We start from the raw sequence: 15,778 nt of genomic DNA on the forward strand, positions 1-15,778 counted from the left end.
GGAAGTGTACGCGGGCGTCTGATATGCTGCTTACTCTTGCCACTAGCTGTTCGGGAATCTCGAATCTCGAATGCATCGCACACATCAGAACAAGCCCTGCGGAATAGAGTGGGTATTAAACAACATCTCGGAAGATTTGGATTATACCGATGACCAAAATATACTAAATTGGAACCTGGAATGCGAGGTGGGATTCACGGGACTCAAAATCGACATCTGGAAAACTACAGAAATGGGTGCTGAAGTTGAGAACCGCACCTCATTGCGGATGGGCGTAAAGGACGTAGAAAGTGTTCAAAAATTTGTTTACGGAAGCGTCGTGTCTGAAACTGGAGGTACAGAAAAGGACTTCCTTCCAGTTTCAGACTTCTTCTTCCCTTCGCGCATTGCTCAGGTCCGAGCCACCTTTGCACAACTTCGCAGGCCGAAGTCATGCAAAGTCATGGATGTTGACGCGTCGAGTCAAGGTTAAAATATTCAGATCCAACGTCGAATCTGTGGTGTTCTATGGGTGTGAAATGTCACCTCACCTCGCACCGACTCCAAGTCTTTATCAACCGATCTCTTCACTGTATTCAATGGAATTGGATAGGCCATACACTTTTCAGGGATCCCAATCATATTCCCAAGCAAACGCTTCATTGGAACCCGCAAGGAAAGCGGAAGCGTGGCCGTCCCAAGCAAACCTGGTGTCGTACAGTTGTAGATGAGGCAAAGATAGCCGGGAAGACTTGGAGTGAAGTGGAATACGAGGCTCAAGACCGAACGTGCTGTAGGCTCACTCAACATTTGGATTGTTTACTTTTGGTGTGCGCTGTCATAGATTGTATAGATTCATTATATATTTTCTCTTATAAAATTATTATTATTATTTTTTAATTTATTTATTAGCCGGATACAAAGTCCATTGGCTTCTCGTATACAAGTAAACACAATGTTAAGTATTAGTAACGTTTTATTTAATTTGTATAGCCACTAGTCCATCCTAACAAAGTCAAGTCAAGTATAAAAACCTGGAAACAGCCAAATAGCATCGATGATCAAACACTACTCCAGCTCCGAAGCTTTGTTTAATAGTGACTGTTTGTTTCAATTATAAATAGACTATTCATAACTATATAAAATTAAAAATCATTGAACTTACTGGAGCCATTAAACGACGACAGTTTGCGGGACAGGACGATGCCATATAAGTTATAATATTATATAAAATGCTTTAAAAATATAAACTTATAAATTTTTATTTAAATATAATTATTATGTGATAAATAGCATACCTCCCTTGTGTTGCATTTCCATTCCATTTTTTTTTTAATATTATATTTTGTGGCTTTCCATTCGCTGAAAAGAAAGATTCTAGATATAAAAAAAGGTGAGATAAAATTATTTTTTGCATATCCCATTATTTTATTTTGTAAGATTGGAAATAGAGTCCGATGTCAGAGATACAGCATTTATTTATCGTCATTTTCTGTGGTTATGGATTCACCTTGTTATCTGTGGTCAAGAAATGTGAATTGTGATCGCTTATCGTTCGTTTTAGTTTGTATCTTGTATTAAAAACGTTCGTAACTTTTATTATATATATGAAAAGTGCAGCAATAAACTTTAAATACATGTGTTCGTTGTGGAATTACAATAAATTTATATAGCGAACTCCGGGGTGATGGAGTCACCGCCTTCGTTTTCGACTCACTCCGAAGCGCCCCCGTTAAGTGAAGATAGTGGTTTGCTTATTACTAGTGGTTCGTTTTCAAGTGATTCTGCGAGTGGTTGGCATCATATAACGTCGGAGGTGAGTTAATTTTCTTTAATAACATGCTATAAAATAGGGTTATTCATAGAAGATAGATGTGTAATACTTACTATGTAGTCATCCTTGTAGTAGTAACGTTGTTATTGTGTTTACATTCATACGTTACGCTAAGTATATACAAGTAAACACGTACTATGTAACTACAATCTGCTTGGTTTTTCTTTGTTGTGAATTGAGAAAGATTATTTGCATAATTATCTTATGACATATCATTAAGGCATATATACAAATATAGATCATATAATTAAAACAACATTACCTAATACTATCTCTATTTTAATTAGTTATATGAACAAATTTAGTTTTATCAATTTTAGAATATTTCCTAATAATAACATGGTAGACTTATATGTTATGTTGTTAATGTGTTTATTAAATAATACAAAACTAATCTTTTTTATACTAGATGATCAATTGTTGATTAAGAATACACTTGTTACAAATAGAAAAACAACATTTTACTTTACTTCAAAACTAAACAATTGAAATATATATTAACCTACATGCTGTTGTTGAGACATAGGGTTAGATGAAACTTGAGAAAAAGCTAGTGAAATTACATAATAATGCTAAAGTATCAGTTGATGATTAGTTAAAAACCTCAAAACAATGTTGGAATAGAATTTATGTTTTTCTCATAAGACCTTCATAAATTGTTAAATAACCTTCAATTTATATTTAACTTGCATTGCAACTCTACAATATAATTTAATTACCTAATGTTCAACATGTAAATATAAAATGTATATTACTTAAGTACTTTCTTTCAACTACCTTTAAATAATATATTTTTAAAATTTGTTGAAAATCGGGGGGGTCATCTTTGTCATCATCATAGCTCAATTAGTTAGTGGTATAAAATCTACCACCGTCTTCGAAAATTGCATTGGATATGTAAAATGTTCAAAAAATTGGAATTTATAGTTTAATTGCGTAAATTATGATGTTGACCCTATTTATTCTGAACTAATGAATATTTTAGTTTTATTACGGTGTTGTGTAATAATTTAACAAGTTGGGTTGTACAACATGCGTCTTGAGAGGCACATTATTACACCTTCCTATCACGCGGCTCCCTTTAACTAATTTCGGTTCAATTTAATGGTGATTATGTGGCCATCTATTATTATTTTTCTATGTTAATAGTTATTACGAAATTACTAATATTTAAAATAAAAAAATAAATAGTGGCTTATTTATTTCTGGCAGATTTCAGATTTAATAGGCAAATAGGTGATCAGCCTTCAGTGTCTGACACATGTCGTCGACGATTTGGGTCTAAGACATGTTGGTTTCCTCACAATGTTTTCCTTCACCGTTCGAGCAAATGTTCAATGCGCACATAGAAAGACAGTCCTTTGGTGCACAGCCGGGGATCGAACTTACGACCTCAAGGATAAGAGTGGCACGCTCAAGCCTTTTGGTCAACAATTCTCTAATTTTTGCTAGTTAAAATGCCCGTTGAATAATTCACTAAAGAATTATTCAACGTTGTTCACGTTCACTTAAGAATGAATAATGTGGTTATTAATGCTCTAAGTATTTAATTTAAAATTTATTAGCAGCTTAAAGAATTTGTAGACATTTGTGGTAATTACAAGTTTAATCTGCAAACACGATAAAAATTCGTTAAAATATTGGTACTTATGTGAAATTGTCTTAAAATTTCGTAATCGAATTCAATGTTCAATACGAGGGATGCCTTTTAAGTTTTATCGTTTGAAGATAAAAACGCAACTAGAACCTTATAGTACATTTTATTGTTTTTCAAAGTATACACCGCGTAGCTTGATGCACTTTTTTATTCGCTCAAACCAGTTATTATAAAATTTCTAAATACCAGCGTTCGACAGTCCGCAGACATGGGGCTTCATCACTGAACACAGACTTAACAATAGGATCAATCCTAGTACATGTTTGAGATTCAAAGTTAAAACACATTTCAACATATAACAGTTCCAAATTCCAAATTGCCGGGAAATATTATGGAAACGACATGCCTTAAACAAACTTAAAAGGCATGCCTCGTATCAACTCAGTTTTTATTCCTTTCTTCGTATTGATTGAACTGGCTTCATATAGTATAAATGGATAAATATAAATCCTATCCATATAAGTGGCATATTTTGTTCTATATGAAAGCTGAATGTTGAATGCGGTTTCAATAGGAATATCTGTATCGTATTCGAACTCTTTTCCGCTGCACTAGACAAGTTAATGGCCTTTCTTTTTGCATATACTTATTTTAAATATATTATGGGGTCACAAGACAAACTTGAAAAAAAATTCGCTTACACCAAATTATCATGGTATCGAATACACTACGTTTTGCTGTATCTATTTTTTTCGACACTCTTCTGAGCAAAACATTAAAATTATCTTTACTTAATAGTCTCTTTTTAGGTTAATAGATAGCTTTTAGGATAGAGATACTTTGATGGGGCCATGGTTACGGTAGTGTGGATTTCACGACACTAATTATTTCACCAAATTACTTTCGCATATATTAAAATTTCGTGAAATTGATATCATGAAAGTAGTTTAGGTAATTTCGTAACGTAATTGAGGCTTAAGTGATCGACAGAGGTGTTTTAGCAATTGATAGGAGTAGTGAAAAGTAATCGACCCATATTTGATATATCTGTATATTTGAAAATTTGTCCCGACCCATGCTTTCCATTTTCCATACATCCCGAAAATCAACGGCCCCCGAATCATACGTGGAATAGTAGTGACTGAAACTGATCAGAAACTTAGGGCGTTGTAGGGGGTTTTTAATTAAACTTTGTTTAAAAAATACAAATATTGAGCGTCTTTCGGCGAATATCGATTAGACCCGCAATATTTCGTATCACTCTGATACTGATAAGTATGTTGTTGCGGATTCAACAGATGTGATGTGGAATGAGTTATTTTATTTTGTGTTTTTAAATTTGGCCAAGATGTGGCAGGTACTAGGCACTGGGATAGCATAGGTATAAACATTACAAAGACAATCCTACATACAGTTTTTATTAGACAGGCACTGTTCTTCAAGCACCCTAATCCTCGTCATAAAAATGTCTCAAATACAGACTTCATTCGATTAATAAGGTATAATTCATAAGGTGATTTTTTGGTCATATTTAAGTTGTATCATAAAGTATAAAAAAATATTATAAAATATCAAAGCCCCAACTCATTTGCCACTTGTGGCCCAGCACTTTAAAAACCTCGACATAAAGATTTAGCTGAGAGCAGGAAGTGTTCGACTTTAAAGCAATATAACTTTTCACTCACAACAGATCATTTGGGGATCTGTTCTATTTCCTTAATTCATAGTGTGTACGCGCAATCGCCACATAAGTTAATTGCTGGAAGCGAAAATTGTTAGATTTATTGCTCGAAAGTATTTAAATAATTAACAGTATTCTTATGTTCCTTTAGTGGATGTGACCTTTTTCCTATAATTTATAGGTAACTTAATGCCCCCGCGAGCTTCGCTTTTAGTACTTAGCTTATTTTTTAAGTACATACCCCAGAGACTGTTTTTTGCAATGAAAACTTTGGGATTTTCTGTGAATTTTTCTCATCATAAATTTCAGAGTTTAAGTCATTAGTTTTTAATTAAAATATAAGAATAGGGGTTAATCGTAGAAGTGTAACAATTAAGTGTTCTATGTATTTTCGTATCCTATATCATAAAAAATACCAGGGGTGGGCCACCCTTATCATTTAGGGGGATGAATAATAGATGTTGTCCGATTCGCATATATATTAGATCTGACCTCTAACACAGCGCAACACACAACATCTGGTATAAATATTTTCTGGTGGCTTAGAATTAACAACTTTTTGATTTTACGTTTAGTTTTTTATTCCGAATTCCGATTCCGCTGGAATCTATTATAATCAATACTACGTCATACGGTGAAGGAAAACATCGTAAATACAGCAGTGCATCTAAGTTCCACTCGACGGGGCTTGTTACAGACAATAGCCTTATCAGTTGCTTGCTGAAATTCAAATGATCAGGTAACATCAGAAATCTAAAGTACAAGAAGTGTGCTAGTATATTTTCTTACATTAAACTAGTATGACTTATTAGCTTCAATTAGTTAAATTCTGTAATATAAATTGTAATGACTTTTATTAAAAAACAGACCAGTTTAAAGACTTGTAGGCAAAGCATTAATGTGAGTGCTAAAATTATCATTTAGACAATGTTAAAGTACTATTGTCTTCGTACTGTATTGTAACTTTCGCAAGAGCTGACGCATAGTTGTAGTAGGTGTTGTCTGTAATAAGTTTCACATGAACTTTGTGTTGACAAGGCTAGGAGAGTATACTCCAGACCGACAATGCACCCGCAAATTATCTAGCCTTGTCCATGGATGGCAATTAGTACTTAACCTAAACTAGTCTGTATTTTTATGAATACATTAACCATGGATTCGTGTCATTTAACTAACAAGATTTATGTCCCTGTTCTTTATGAAAATATTATTTTTTATGTCGCGTTCCAAATTTACGTTTTTATAAAAATACAATGAAAAATATAGGAAAAGAACTAACTAGACTTATCGTAAAAGATAGTTTAACCCTTAGGACATTTGAAATTGACGTTTATTAAAGTTTTGGTCCTTCGCAATGAAATACTTTTTAATATACTATTGATATTGAATTGTATTTTACTGTGTTTCATGTTATTTTATACTTAATATTTTATTACTATATATTTTAGTTTATTTTCAGAATCGGTTTGAGCATTTATAGGCTGTAAGTGAATAAATAAATAAATGAATAATTATATATTGCTTAAATGATTATTTCGAGTTAACAAACATGTAAAAGAACGTTAAAAGAAAAACGCTGAATTACACATTTATATATTAAATTTTAGGTTAGTTTAGAGAACTACTCATGAGAATAAGGATAGGATTTCAAGTCTCCTTTATGAAATCCGATACAAGTATGACACACGGGAGTACCAAGTAATACATAGCTTAGAATCCAAATTATATTAGTGTAAATAGATACGTAAACAGCAAATCGAAATCCGCTCAAGGTATTGCGTTATTGAGTTCGTCTCGCGTTTGAAGTTTTGAGAGTTCGATTCGTGTTCAATGCGGGAAAGTCATATTACCGTACAAAATCTCTGTAAACAACACTTCTATCGGCAGGATATCGTTTATTGTGAGTGCCATGATATAATCTTATTTTGAGCTTATTTTAAAACGCTTGTTAATCGATATTAAACGCATGAGAGCGTTCACGAGCGATCATGTATGTGATTTTAAAGGTACGCCCTTACAGGATCGTGCATTATTTGTAATGGAAGATTAGTATACGTAGAAAAGTGTAATTTATTTTCAGGGGCCTGAGTCAAGATGCCTTTTTTATATATAGAACAGGGGGCTCACCTGATGTTAAGTGATACCGCCGCGCTCATGGACACTCGATGCTGGTGGGCTCGCGAGTGCGTTGCTGGTATGTAGGAAGTCGAAAACGTAAATTTGTATGAAAAACAAAACAATTCGTGTCGACAAATTACACCTGGTTGTATTTGTTATGTACCTACTCTTTAATATGGGTTTTGTAATTTTGAAATGATTCACACTGATGCTTTAATTTTAACATTTTAGTTGTATATATCACTAAAAGCCGTAGGTACTCAGCCTGTAATTGGCAGTTAGCGGTCACTTAATTTATTTAAGTTAAACACATTAATTTGAAAGCCATTAATGCCTCATAATTTTAATTATATTGTTAGTTATGGATAGATAGATTTAGGAGTATAAGTTTAATTTTTTAATGTTTTTATCTAGAATAGTTGGTGTGGGAGCTATTTTGGAATTCTATCGTATTAGTAATTACTGTTAAGATGTAGTGAAAATAAATAAATAAATAAATTTTGAAAACATAAATTATATTAGATAATTTTATTCATGTTCCTCACATCGACACTAAATATGCAAAATATAACCCGGACATACAAAGACCTAAGAATATTTAAGCCTTGATTTGTTTTAAGTTTGGCGGAGTACTAAGAATATCCATGACGCAAAATCATCATCATAAGCACTTACACATACACACCTTCACTTTTACACCATCACACACCACAATCAAATTAGGTATTACTTAGTTAAATGTATTGAATATTTTTTACGAAAGGAAAAAAGAAATAAATCCTGGGTTCGGCTGTGTTGCATGTCTGTGTGGAAGTGTGGGTGTACTCTTAATGCTAAAGTTGATGTAGGGCTATTGATATTTTAATACTCCTTTTTTATTTTAATTAAAGATCAGTCAAATTTAGATAAATTGGCAGTTAGCGGTCACTTGTAGAATTTAAGTTAAACGTATTAATTTGAAAGCCCAAAATAATTAAATTCAGTTAAGTAACACTACCGTCTCCTTACTGAAGTAATTTATAGAATACTTGATATAAGGGAATTAATACCTTGAAGCAGACTCAATAAACAAAGGACGGTCGTCTGTTATAATATACCCTTGTTTAATAATGTAATAACTAAAATCACGAGTTTCCAATTTAAACTCTGAACCAGTCGAATTCCCAATAATCCTAAGTTGGTTTACGGAATATGCAACAACTATTAAGTTAGCAATACCTCTGGCTATTATTGGAGAATTTATATAACATTTAATTAGTATTAAGATGCCATTGACAGATATATTTATTGTTGAGGTGCATGCAAACAGTACCTAATAGATTTTTCTCTTCACAATTAACACATTCTCGATGTATATATCGTGAGAAAACGTCATGTATATGTTCGCTCGACATTATTAGATCCTGACAATAATATCTAGCTATTAAAAACTAACAAAGAAACATGCAATTCGCCAATAAAGCTGAGGTGAGGCATTATTATCAACGGCTTGTCGAACAGTATTCTTAAATAAACATATTTAACTATTCGTAGACGTCTACACCACGTAAACAACGCAACTACACCACTCGGTCGTTTAGATTGATTACCTAGATATTTAGTGAAAAAATAATTATTTCGTTAGCTTAATATTTCACTGAAATACATAAAAATCAATGGGACTACAACCATTAAGGTTTAACCCTCAGATTTCTGTACCTGTTACCTAATAAGCAAGTAGATGATCAGTATTCTGTGCCTGACACCCCGTCGACTCGGGTAAGGCAACTTTGGATCCTCGTGATGTTTTCCTTCGAGCGAATGTTATGTTATGTGGCCGAGGATCGAAACTACGACCTCAGAGATGAGAGTCGCACGCTGAAGCCACTAGGCTAACACTGCTCGAATAGTAACTAACCCAATTTTATTTTTATTTTAGGTATATTTATGCTTAGATGCAAGGTTTTAGTGGCGTTGTAAAATAAGAATCACTTATTTTAAAACAATTCAGAATAATTCGAATTGTTGAGTACAGTCTCTTTAGGCGGGCGGCGGGTCACTTAACTTCAGGTGAGATTTCTGCTCGTTTGAAATCTCGTCTCCACCTATTACATAAAAAGCAAATGATTTGTGACCGTAAAAAGTATATCAAAACTAAACCCCTCTTGTAACACCAAAGTAAAAATGAGTCAATTAATTGTGTATCTTATGTTAGTTAGTTACCTATTAGACTTGCAAATTTTCTATTGACATTTATAGGTATGGTTACCTATATGAATACAGTTATTTTGAGTTTGAGTTAGATATAAATAAATTTAATGAGTAGAATTTAGGTGGTAGTGTGCACTTAAATAACATATAAGCTTCATCAAAAACGGATTATCCAGTTTTGTCAATATATTGTGTCGCACTTTATTATTTTTAAAATTTTATAACTCAATGTTAGATTTTTTAACGCTTGTGATTGCGAACACTTATATAGTTGTAAAATTGGTTCATAAGTACTTATAACGATTTTTGTAAATACATATATTGAGCGTAAAAATAGAATTTTGTCTATGAAGATAATGTCTAAAACGTAATACCAGTCCATGTTGAAAATGTCGAAGCCAATGCAACTGTCGGTTTCTACCACTGAATATTAGTAGACCTTTCGATGTCGTTATAACAGATTTTGACTTGGGTCTTTCCTTTATTATTCGATTCCAATAAGGAAACACTAAAATCGGCTCAGTCCACCATTCGAATCTGGAGTTATTAATTGTATAAGTAATCCGATAGTTTTTATATGTATCGATGTATCAGAAATTCTTTTCACAGAACTAATTGGTCTCCTAGTAGACTAGAAACGCCGAAAAAAGAGACGTAACATGCGATCAATAATTCCAAAGCCTTGTTTTCTCTTTGTATACAAATTTTAGATGAAACCTGATGGCCGTCAGCTTAAAGCGTTATTTTTATCTTTCAATAAGCTCTCGCTTCAGTATTTTAAAAAGTCGAAATCCTAGCGAGTACCAAGAATTTTTACTCTTTTATCAGTGGCTCTTAGCCTAAGTTTTAGCTGTGTCCATTGTTCTGTTTCGCGTCCCTTTCACCAGGACTTGCTAACAATAAGAACTATTTTATCCCTATTTGCCGCTAAATTATGTCATACACTCGTTGAAATTGTAAGTCGAAGTTTTGCATTTACAAAATGATTTGTTCCCAAATACAAGCGTTAATTTAAATTCTCGTCTTCATTGAAATCTCGCTTTAAATAAATGAAAGCAAAAATTACCGGGTTACGTCGGTTTATAGTAAAGCTATCTAAATTTCTCATTAGACGGCTTACGTCTTGTATCTATTTCATATGGTTTTATGTCATTAAAACCAGTCGCAATTTGAATAGACGCCAGACTTATGAGAGTATTTATTTTTTCTTAAAACCGTTCACGATTAACAGCAATCTGTGTATCAACATCTGTTTCAATAATATCTTTATTCACGATGTATTTTGTTCGAATGGAATTTGGAATGTATCGGTGCCTAGCTAGGGTTCAAACACACGACCTCAGGGTTGAGAGTGGTTTTTAGCCATTGGACTGACTGCTCTGAGCAGGGCGTTAAAACTACTAATAGGTTGACTTTAATTGCACCCGTAATTAAAGTCAAGAAATTATTATTAAATGCCGACTTTATCAGGTATTTTGATGTTTATTTAAACAATATCCAAAGCTTTTAAAACTCATTTACTGTGGAATGTTGAAAATTTATGTAACCTGAGAAAATTAACTTACTTCCACATGTATGATGCCTGATAAGTGAGACACGACAATAACCAACTCCATTAAAAATGCGATGTTCTAGAATGCTACTATAACAACCCCGTCCATTAAAGCTATAAAAGCTCTTGCAATACACATTATGAAACATGTTTGAGATATTCCGCTAGTAAATATGTGTATAAAGAAAATATAATTATTTAACAACATTGATTTGTGATTCATATGTTTATACATTCCTTTACTTTTTATTATGATTGGCATATTACACTTCCTGTGCTTCTTTCAGCGGATTAGCGATTAAGGTGGACGTTCATATAAGCTTCTTGTGATTATAGAGCAGGATAATTATTGTCCAGTACTTATCGTCCCTTCTTGATTGGAGAACTGTAAAATCTAAATTCAAAATGTATTGACTGTCATAAATCTAATTTTAGTATGCACATGACCAACTCATAATATGTAATAACCTTAAAAATTATGGTCTTAAATCTAAATATACGTTTGCCGCTAGTTCTCTTAGGCTTAGGTTTACGATTTATACTAATAAGATCTGATATGAAATGTCTAAAACTGATCATTTATGCTCAAGGTACTCAAGGCACTGTGACTAAAAGGCTATTAATCAGATGTATGTACGAATTACAGTTCTGTAATATACATTTGTATTGTAACTGTTCGGGTCGATAGTGATAATGGCTTTTAAATCGGCTTAGCGTGAGTCATATTCTCGTATATTTCGAGAGAAAAAATTTATGTTGATTAGTTCGATTGATTATTATGGATTCGATAATATTTAAATGAAATTTCCTACTTATAAATAGTATCATGCTACTTACCAGTTAGTTCTGCGTTACAACCCCATAACTTAATCTATAAGCAGGTTGGTAAATTGGGATTTTTTTGTAATAGCACACGGGCAGAAGTGATATCGCCCCAATGGACACTTACATTGCCAGACTCGCAAGTGCGTTGCCTGCCTTTTAATGATTGGTCTTTTCTTGATAACCTTTTAATAGCAAGCTTTGCACTCATATGTACAAATAATATATAAAACTACAAGTAGTCCTAACTACATAATTGGCAATTGTCAACAACTTCTGTGCGTACCCAAAATTGTTACTCAGGGAGCCAAATGAAAGCAGAATTATCTTAAGCTAGAATCACCAAGCTTAGTGTTCTACATGATGACTATTATAATATTCCTTTTATCCTAAACAAAAATTATTTATCACGTCTCATTTGTAGCAAGTCTTACAATTTGTTATACTTAATCGGCTACGTGGTTGAATGTTCGTAGCAGCGCTTAGGAATATTAGCTAAATAAATATTAAGCTTTCGATTCAATGAAGTTTGCATAAATATACTTTGAAACTGATATTTAATTATTTTAAATCAGACCTGTTACAAAGATAATATGATACATTCTACCCCGAGGCATTTTGCATATTCTCTTTATAATAAAATATTAAAACCGGAGCGTATTACTGACTTCTTTTTAGTTTGCATTAATCCAATGTTTGTGTAATTAATGTATTGTAAGTGAAAAGCGGATCATTCCAGACTTATCTCTCCGTATTTGTTCTTCTTTGTTTTACTTTGTAGTCTTATATATTTTATTATTACCTGTGCATTATTATTGATATTACACAGGTAATCATTCTTTGTATAAAGCGTTTCAGTGCGTATAATATGATTTTTTAATTTAACATAGTACCTATATCAGTAAATATATTATTGACGTCTACGACGGCGATTCTAGGAAACGTGTTAAGTTTCCGTTTCCATCTTACTTAACCTTTTTAATTTTTTTGTATATAATATTAAACTCAGTGTTATACAGAAAAAGACACCACACCACGCCACACGAATTCCCATTGTATTAGACTAGGTTTTAAAGCTACATGTAGCTCGCTTATAAGTATTGGTATTTAAAGGAAAAGAAAGAGTAGTCACTAATAAAATAATTCATGGTAGAGCCACTCAGTTAAACGTATGCTACTCAGTCTATAATCTAATTAATTGGAGGTTAAATGAATAGTAATTGTGTATATAATATATAATAAAACCATTTAATGTTATATCTACACAATCTTTTATTTATTTATTCCAGAAATAAACACATTATCCTTACAGCCTATGCCAATACTATAATGTCGAGAAACATTTAATAAAATACTAGCGGATCCGACAGACGTTGTCCTGTCTACACGTCTTTAATTTCAAAATTTCAATTTTTAATAAGCCATTTTGATGAAAATTATTATTCAAATGTTATGACAATATCTAACGATCCAGCACATGGTCACACACGATATAACACAATGATAACAAAACTTTTTTAAATTTCGGGACAGACTAAAATTAAAATTCGAATATTATTTAAAATTTGACACTGCGATGGTAATGATGACACACCGTCTGTCGGATCCAATGTAAAACATTCCAAAATCAACAACAACTAATAAATTGAAAATTAATTAAAATTGTGAATCTAAACCATTCCCAGATCCCCTTGAACACACACAAAAAATTTCGTCTAAATCGGTCCAGTCGTTTAGGAGGAGTTCAGTCACATACACACGCACACAAGAAATATATATATTAAGATAATAAAGTACATAAAAATTAAACACATAATCGCTACTGTGAATTCACTCTGCTAACATATGTCGATAGTGTCGGCATCTCTATCTTATACTGTATTCATTATTGTGTAATTATCGTCATATATTTAACTTACTATGACATTCGATTTGGAGGCCTTAACTCGTATATAACCTGGCTATATTTTACAAAATTACAATTAAAATCAATAATTTACTTGCCCATCACATATATTTTATTAAATGGCTGCCCCCTCGTTTCGCCTAATTATGTTTTTTAATTGACCTACCTTATTAATAAATGCATAACAACATATGGAACATTTTGCTATACTTCCCCATAGATGCTTGCCTTTTCTGGAAAAACTAAGTACCAAGTTTTTCTACTAGTAACTAATTCAATTTATTTTTTATATTTCCAATTTTTCTCTACATAACCTGACGTGCATCAGGCTAATCACCAATTTTCCTCCAAGCAAATTGCAATGAGGTTAAAGCCCGTATAGGATTGTAGACTATATTGTTTGCATTATTAATGCAACCGCGATTCTAGTTAAGCAAATATGGTTTTCAGGTTCACAGTTGTGAAATTAAATGACGTGAAATTATCCATTCGAGCGGAATCTTTAACGGAATCATATTTGTATTTGACAAATGTAAATCAACAAACATTTTTTTATAAATGTTGCGCAGAATTAATTAAGTAAAAACCGATTACGTCGTTATCGTTTCAAACAACATACCGGTTATATTGACCAAATCAAATCAAAGGTCCCGGCTGAATTCTATTGTATTAGGTAATAATAACGTCATCGGCAGTTACGACTATCGGTTTTTACGACCAAATGTGAGCAGTCCCTTCGATGAAAACATATTTTGACTGTAAATAAATTAATTTTATTTGAAATAACCATGTTTGAACCATATTTGTTTATGTTTTCTTTTTACTATAAAGAAAGTTTATACTGCTGAAAAAGGCTTAACATTTGTGTTATTATTAAGTTTCACATCATTAATAACAAAATACTTGGCGGTTAGAATGTTGGAAAGTGTTTTGCCAGTTTTTGTCCGTTCTGACCGTTAGCCTACGCCTTGATTAGATAACTGCGAGTTATTTAATTTATTTGACGACGACGTAAGTGTGTTTGTATTTACTTTGGGAAACCCACCGCAATGAATGTGATAATATCTTTAAGGTGTTCGCGCAAGTTTACAGTCAAAAATGTTTTAAACTACCCCCATTTGTACTTGCTACTTATTGTATCAGCCTTTTTCATATAAAAATGTACTTGATAGACAGTTTAGAAGCAATTTTGAGTCATGTTTAATTTTGCACCTAAACAAAGAAATATATTTTTGTCCTATTGCGGTATTTCACTTAATGTTTTGGATAGTATGCTGGAATAAGGTCGCTACTGTAGGTATGAATGTGATTGTAGTCTGTAATCCTACTCTGTAAGCGGATTAATCAGTCAATGGTCATTTACATCTCTGTCATTATGCGTTTATAACATTGTTGGAACTTACCAAATCACATAGCTTCACGTGTCCTATTAACAATGTAAAAATATTTTTCTATTTGTTCAGACCTTAGGGAAATATTTAGATAGTGTATTGGACTTGATCTACGGAAGTCATGCTTAGCTCTATCTCGCTTTTCATAAACTTGTCAATAGCGTTCGAAAGAATTTTTTGTTTGTCTGCAATTAATATTTGTTCGTTTCTACGTACCTTTTGGTTACCGTTTCGAATCCGGCTGTTCAAAGAAAAATGATGAAGATTTATTATAATGAAAACAGATTAAATTTTTAAACAAAACTAACTACTTTAGTATTAGTTCATTCCATTTTCAAACGCACGACGAAATATACATCTTTGTTAAGGTTTCTTTAATATTCTACATTTTTTTTTTAAATCAGTAAAGCAGAAAATGAATTAATTTTCTTCTTTAAAATTTATTCATTTCGTCAAAGTTCTCTTAGTTATTTTAAAACTTTATTAGAAAGCTTGGAGACAAATGAAATCTGTAAAGTCGCTTTTAAGTTTGTCATCGAAGGAAATATGGTTTCGTGGAGAAATAGACTAAATCTGGGTTTAGATTTTTGATTAGATTATTGTGCTACCACGACTATAAAAGCAAGTAAGTCCCTTAACAAACAAGCGAGCAAGGAATATTAATTCTATTATATATTCCTCTCAAATAGATCGGTTTCTTCCGCTGTT

General features: G+C 32.4%; 1 protein-coding gene across 1 annotated transcript in view; it reads left to right on the forward strand.

Annotated features, from left to right (window-relative positions):
- The first annotated feature begins 1,495 nt into the window (after window positions 1–1,495).
- The window catches only part of LOC110997598, a 40,569-nt gene continuing 26,286 nt past the window's right edge, over window positions 1,496–15,778 (forward strand). The window contains exon 1 of the mRNA XM_022265839.2: window positions 1,496–1,795. Within this exon, the coding sequence (XP_022121531.1) occupies window positions 1,667–1,795 (129 nt within the window). The 5' untranslated portion in view covers window positions 1,496–1,666. The remainder of the gene's footprint in view (window positions 1,796–15,778) is intronic.

Source organism: Pieris rapae, chromosome Z (assembly GCF_905147795.1).
Source record: "Pieris rapae chromosome Z, ilPieRapa1.1, whole genome shotgun sequence".
NCBI lineage: Eukaryota > Metazoa > Arthropoda > Insecta > Lepidoptera > Pieridae > Pieris > Pieris rapae.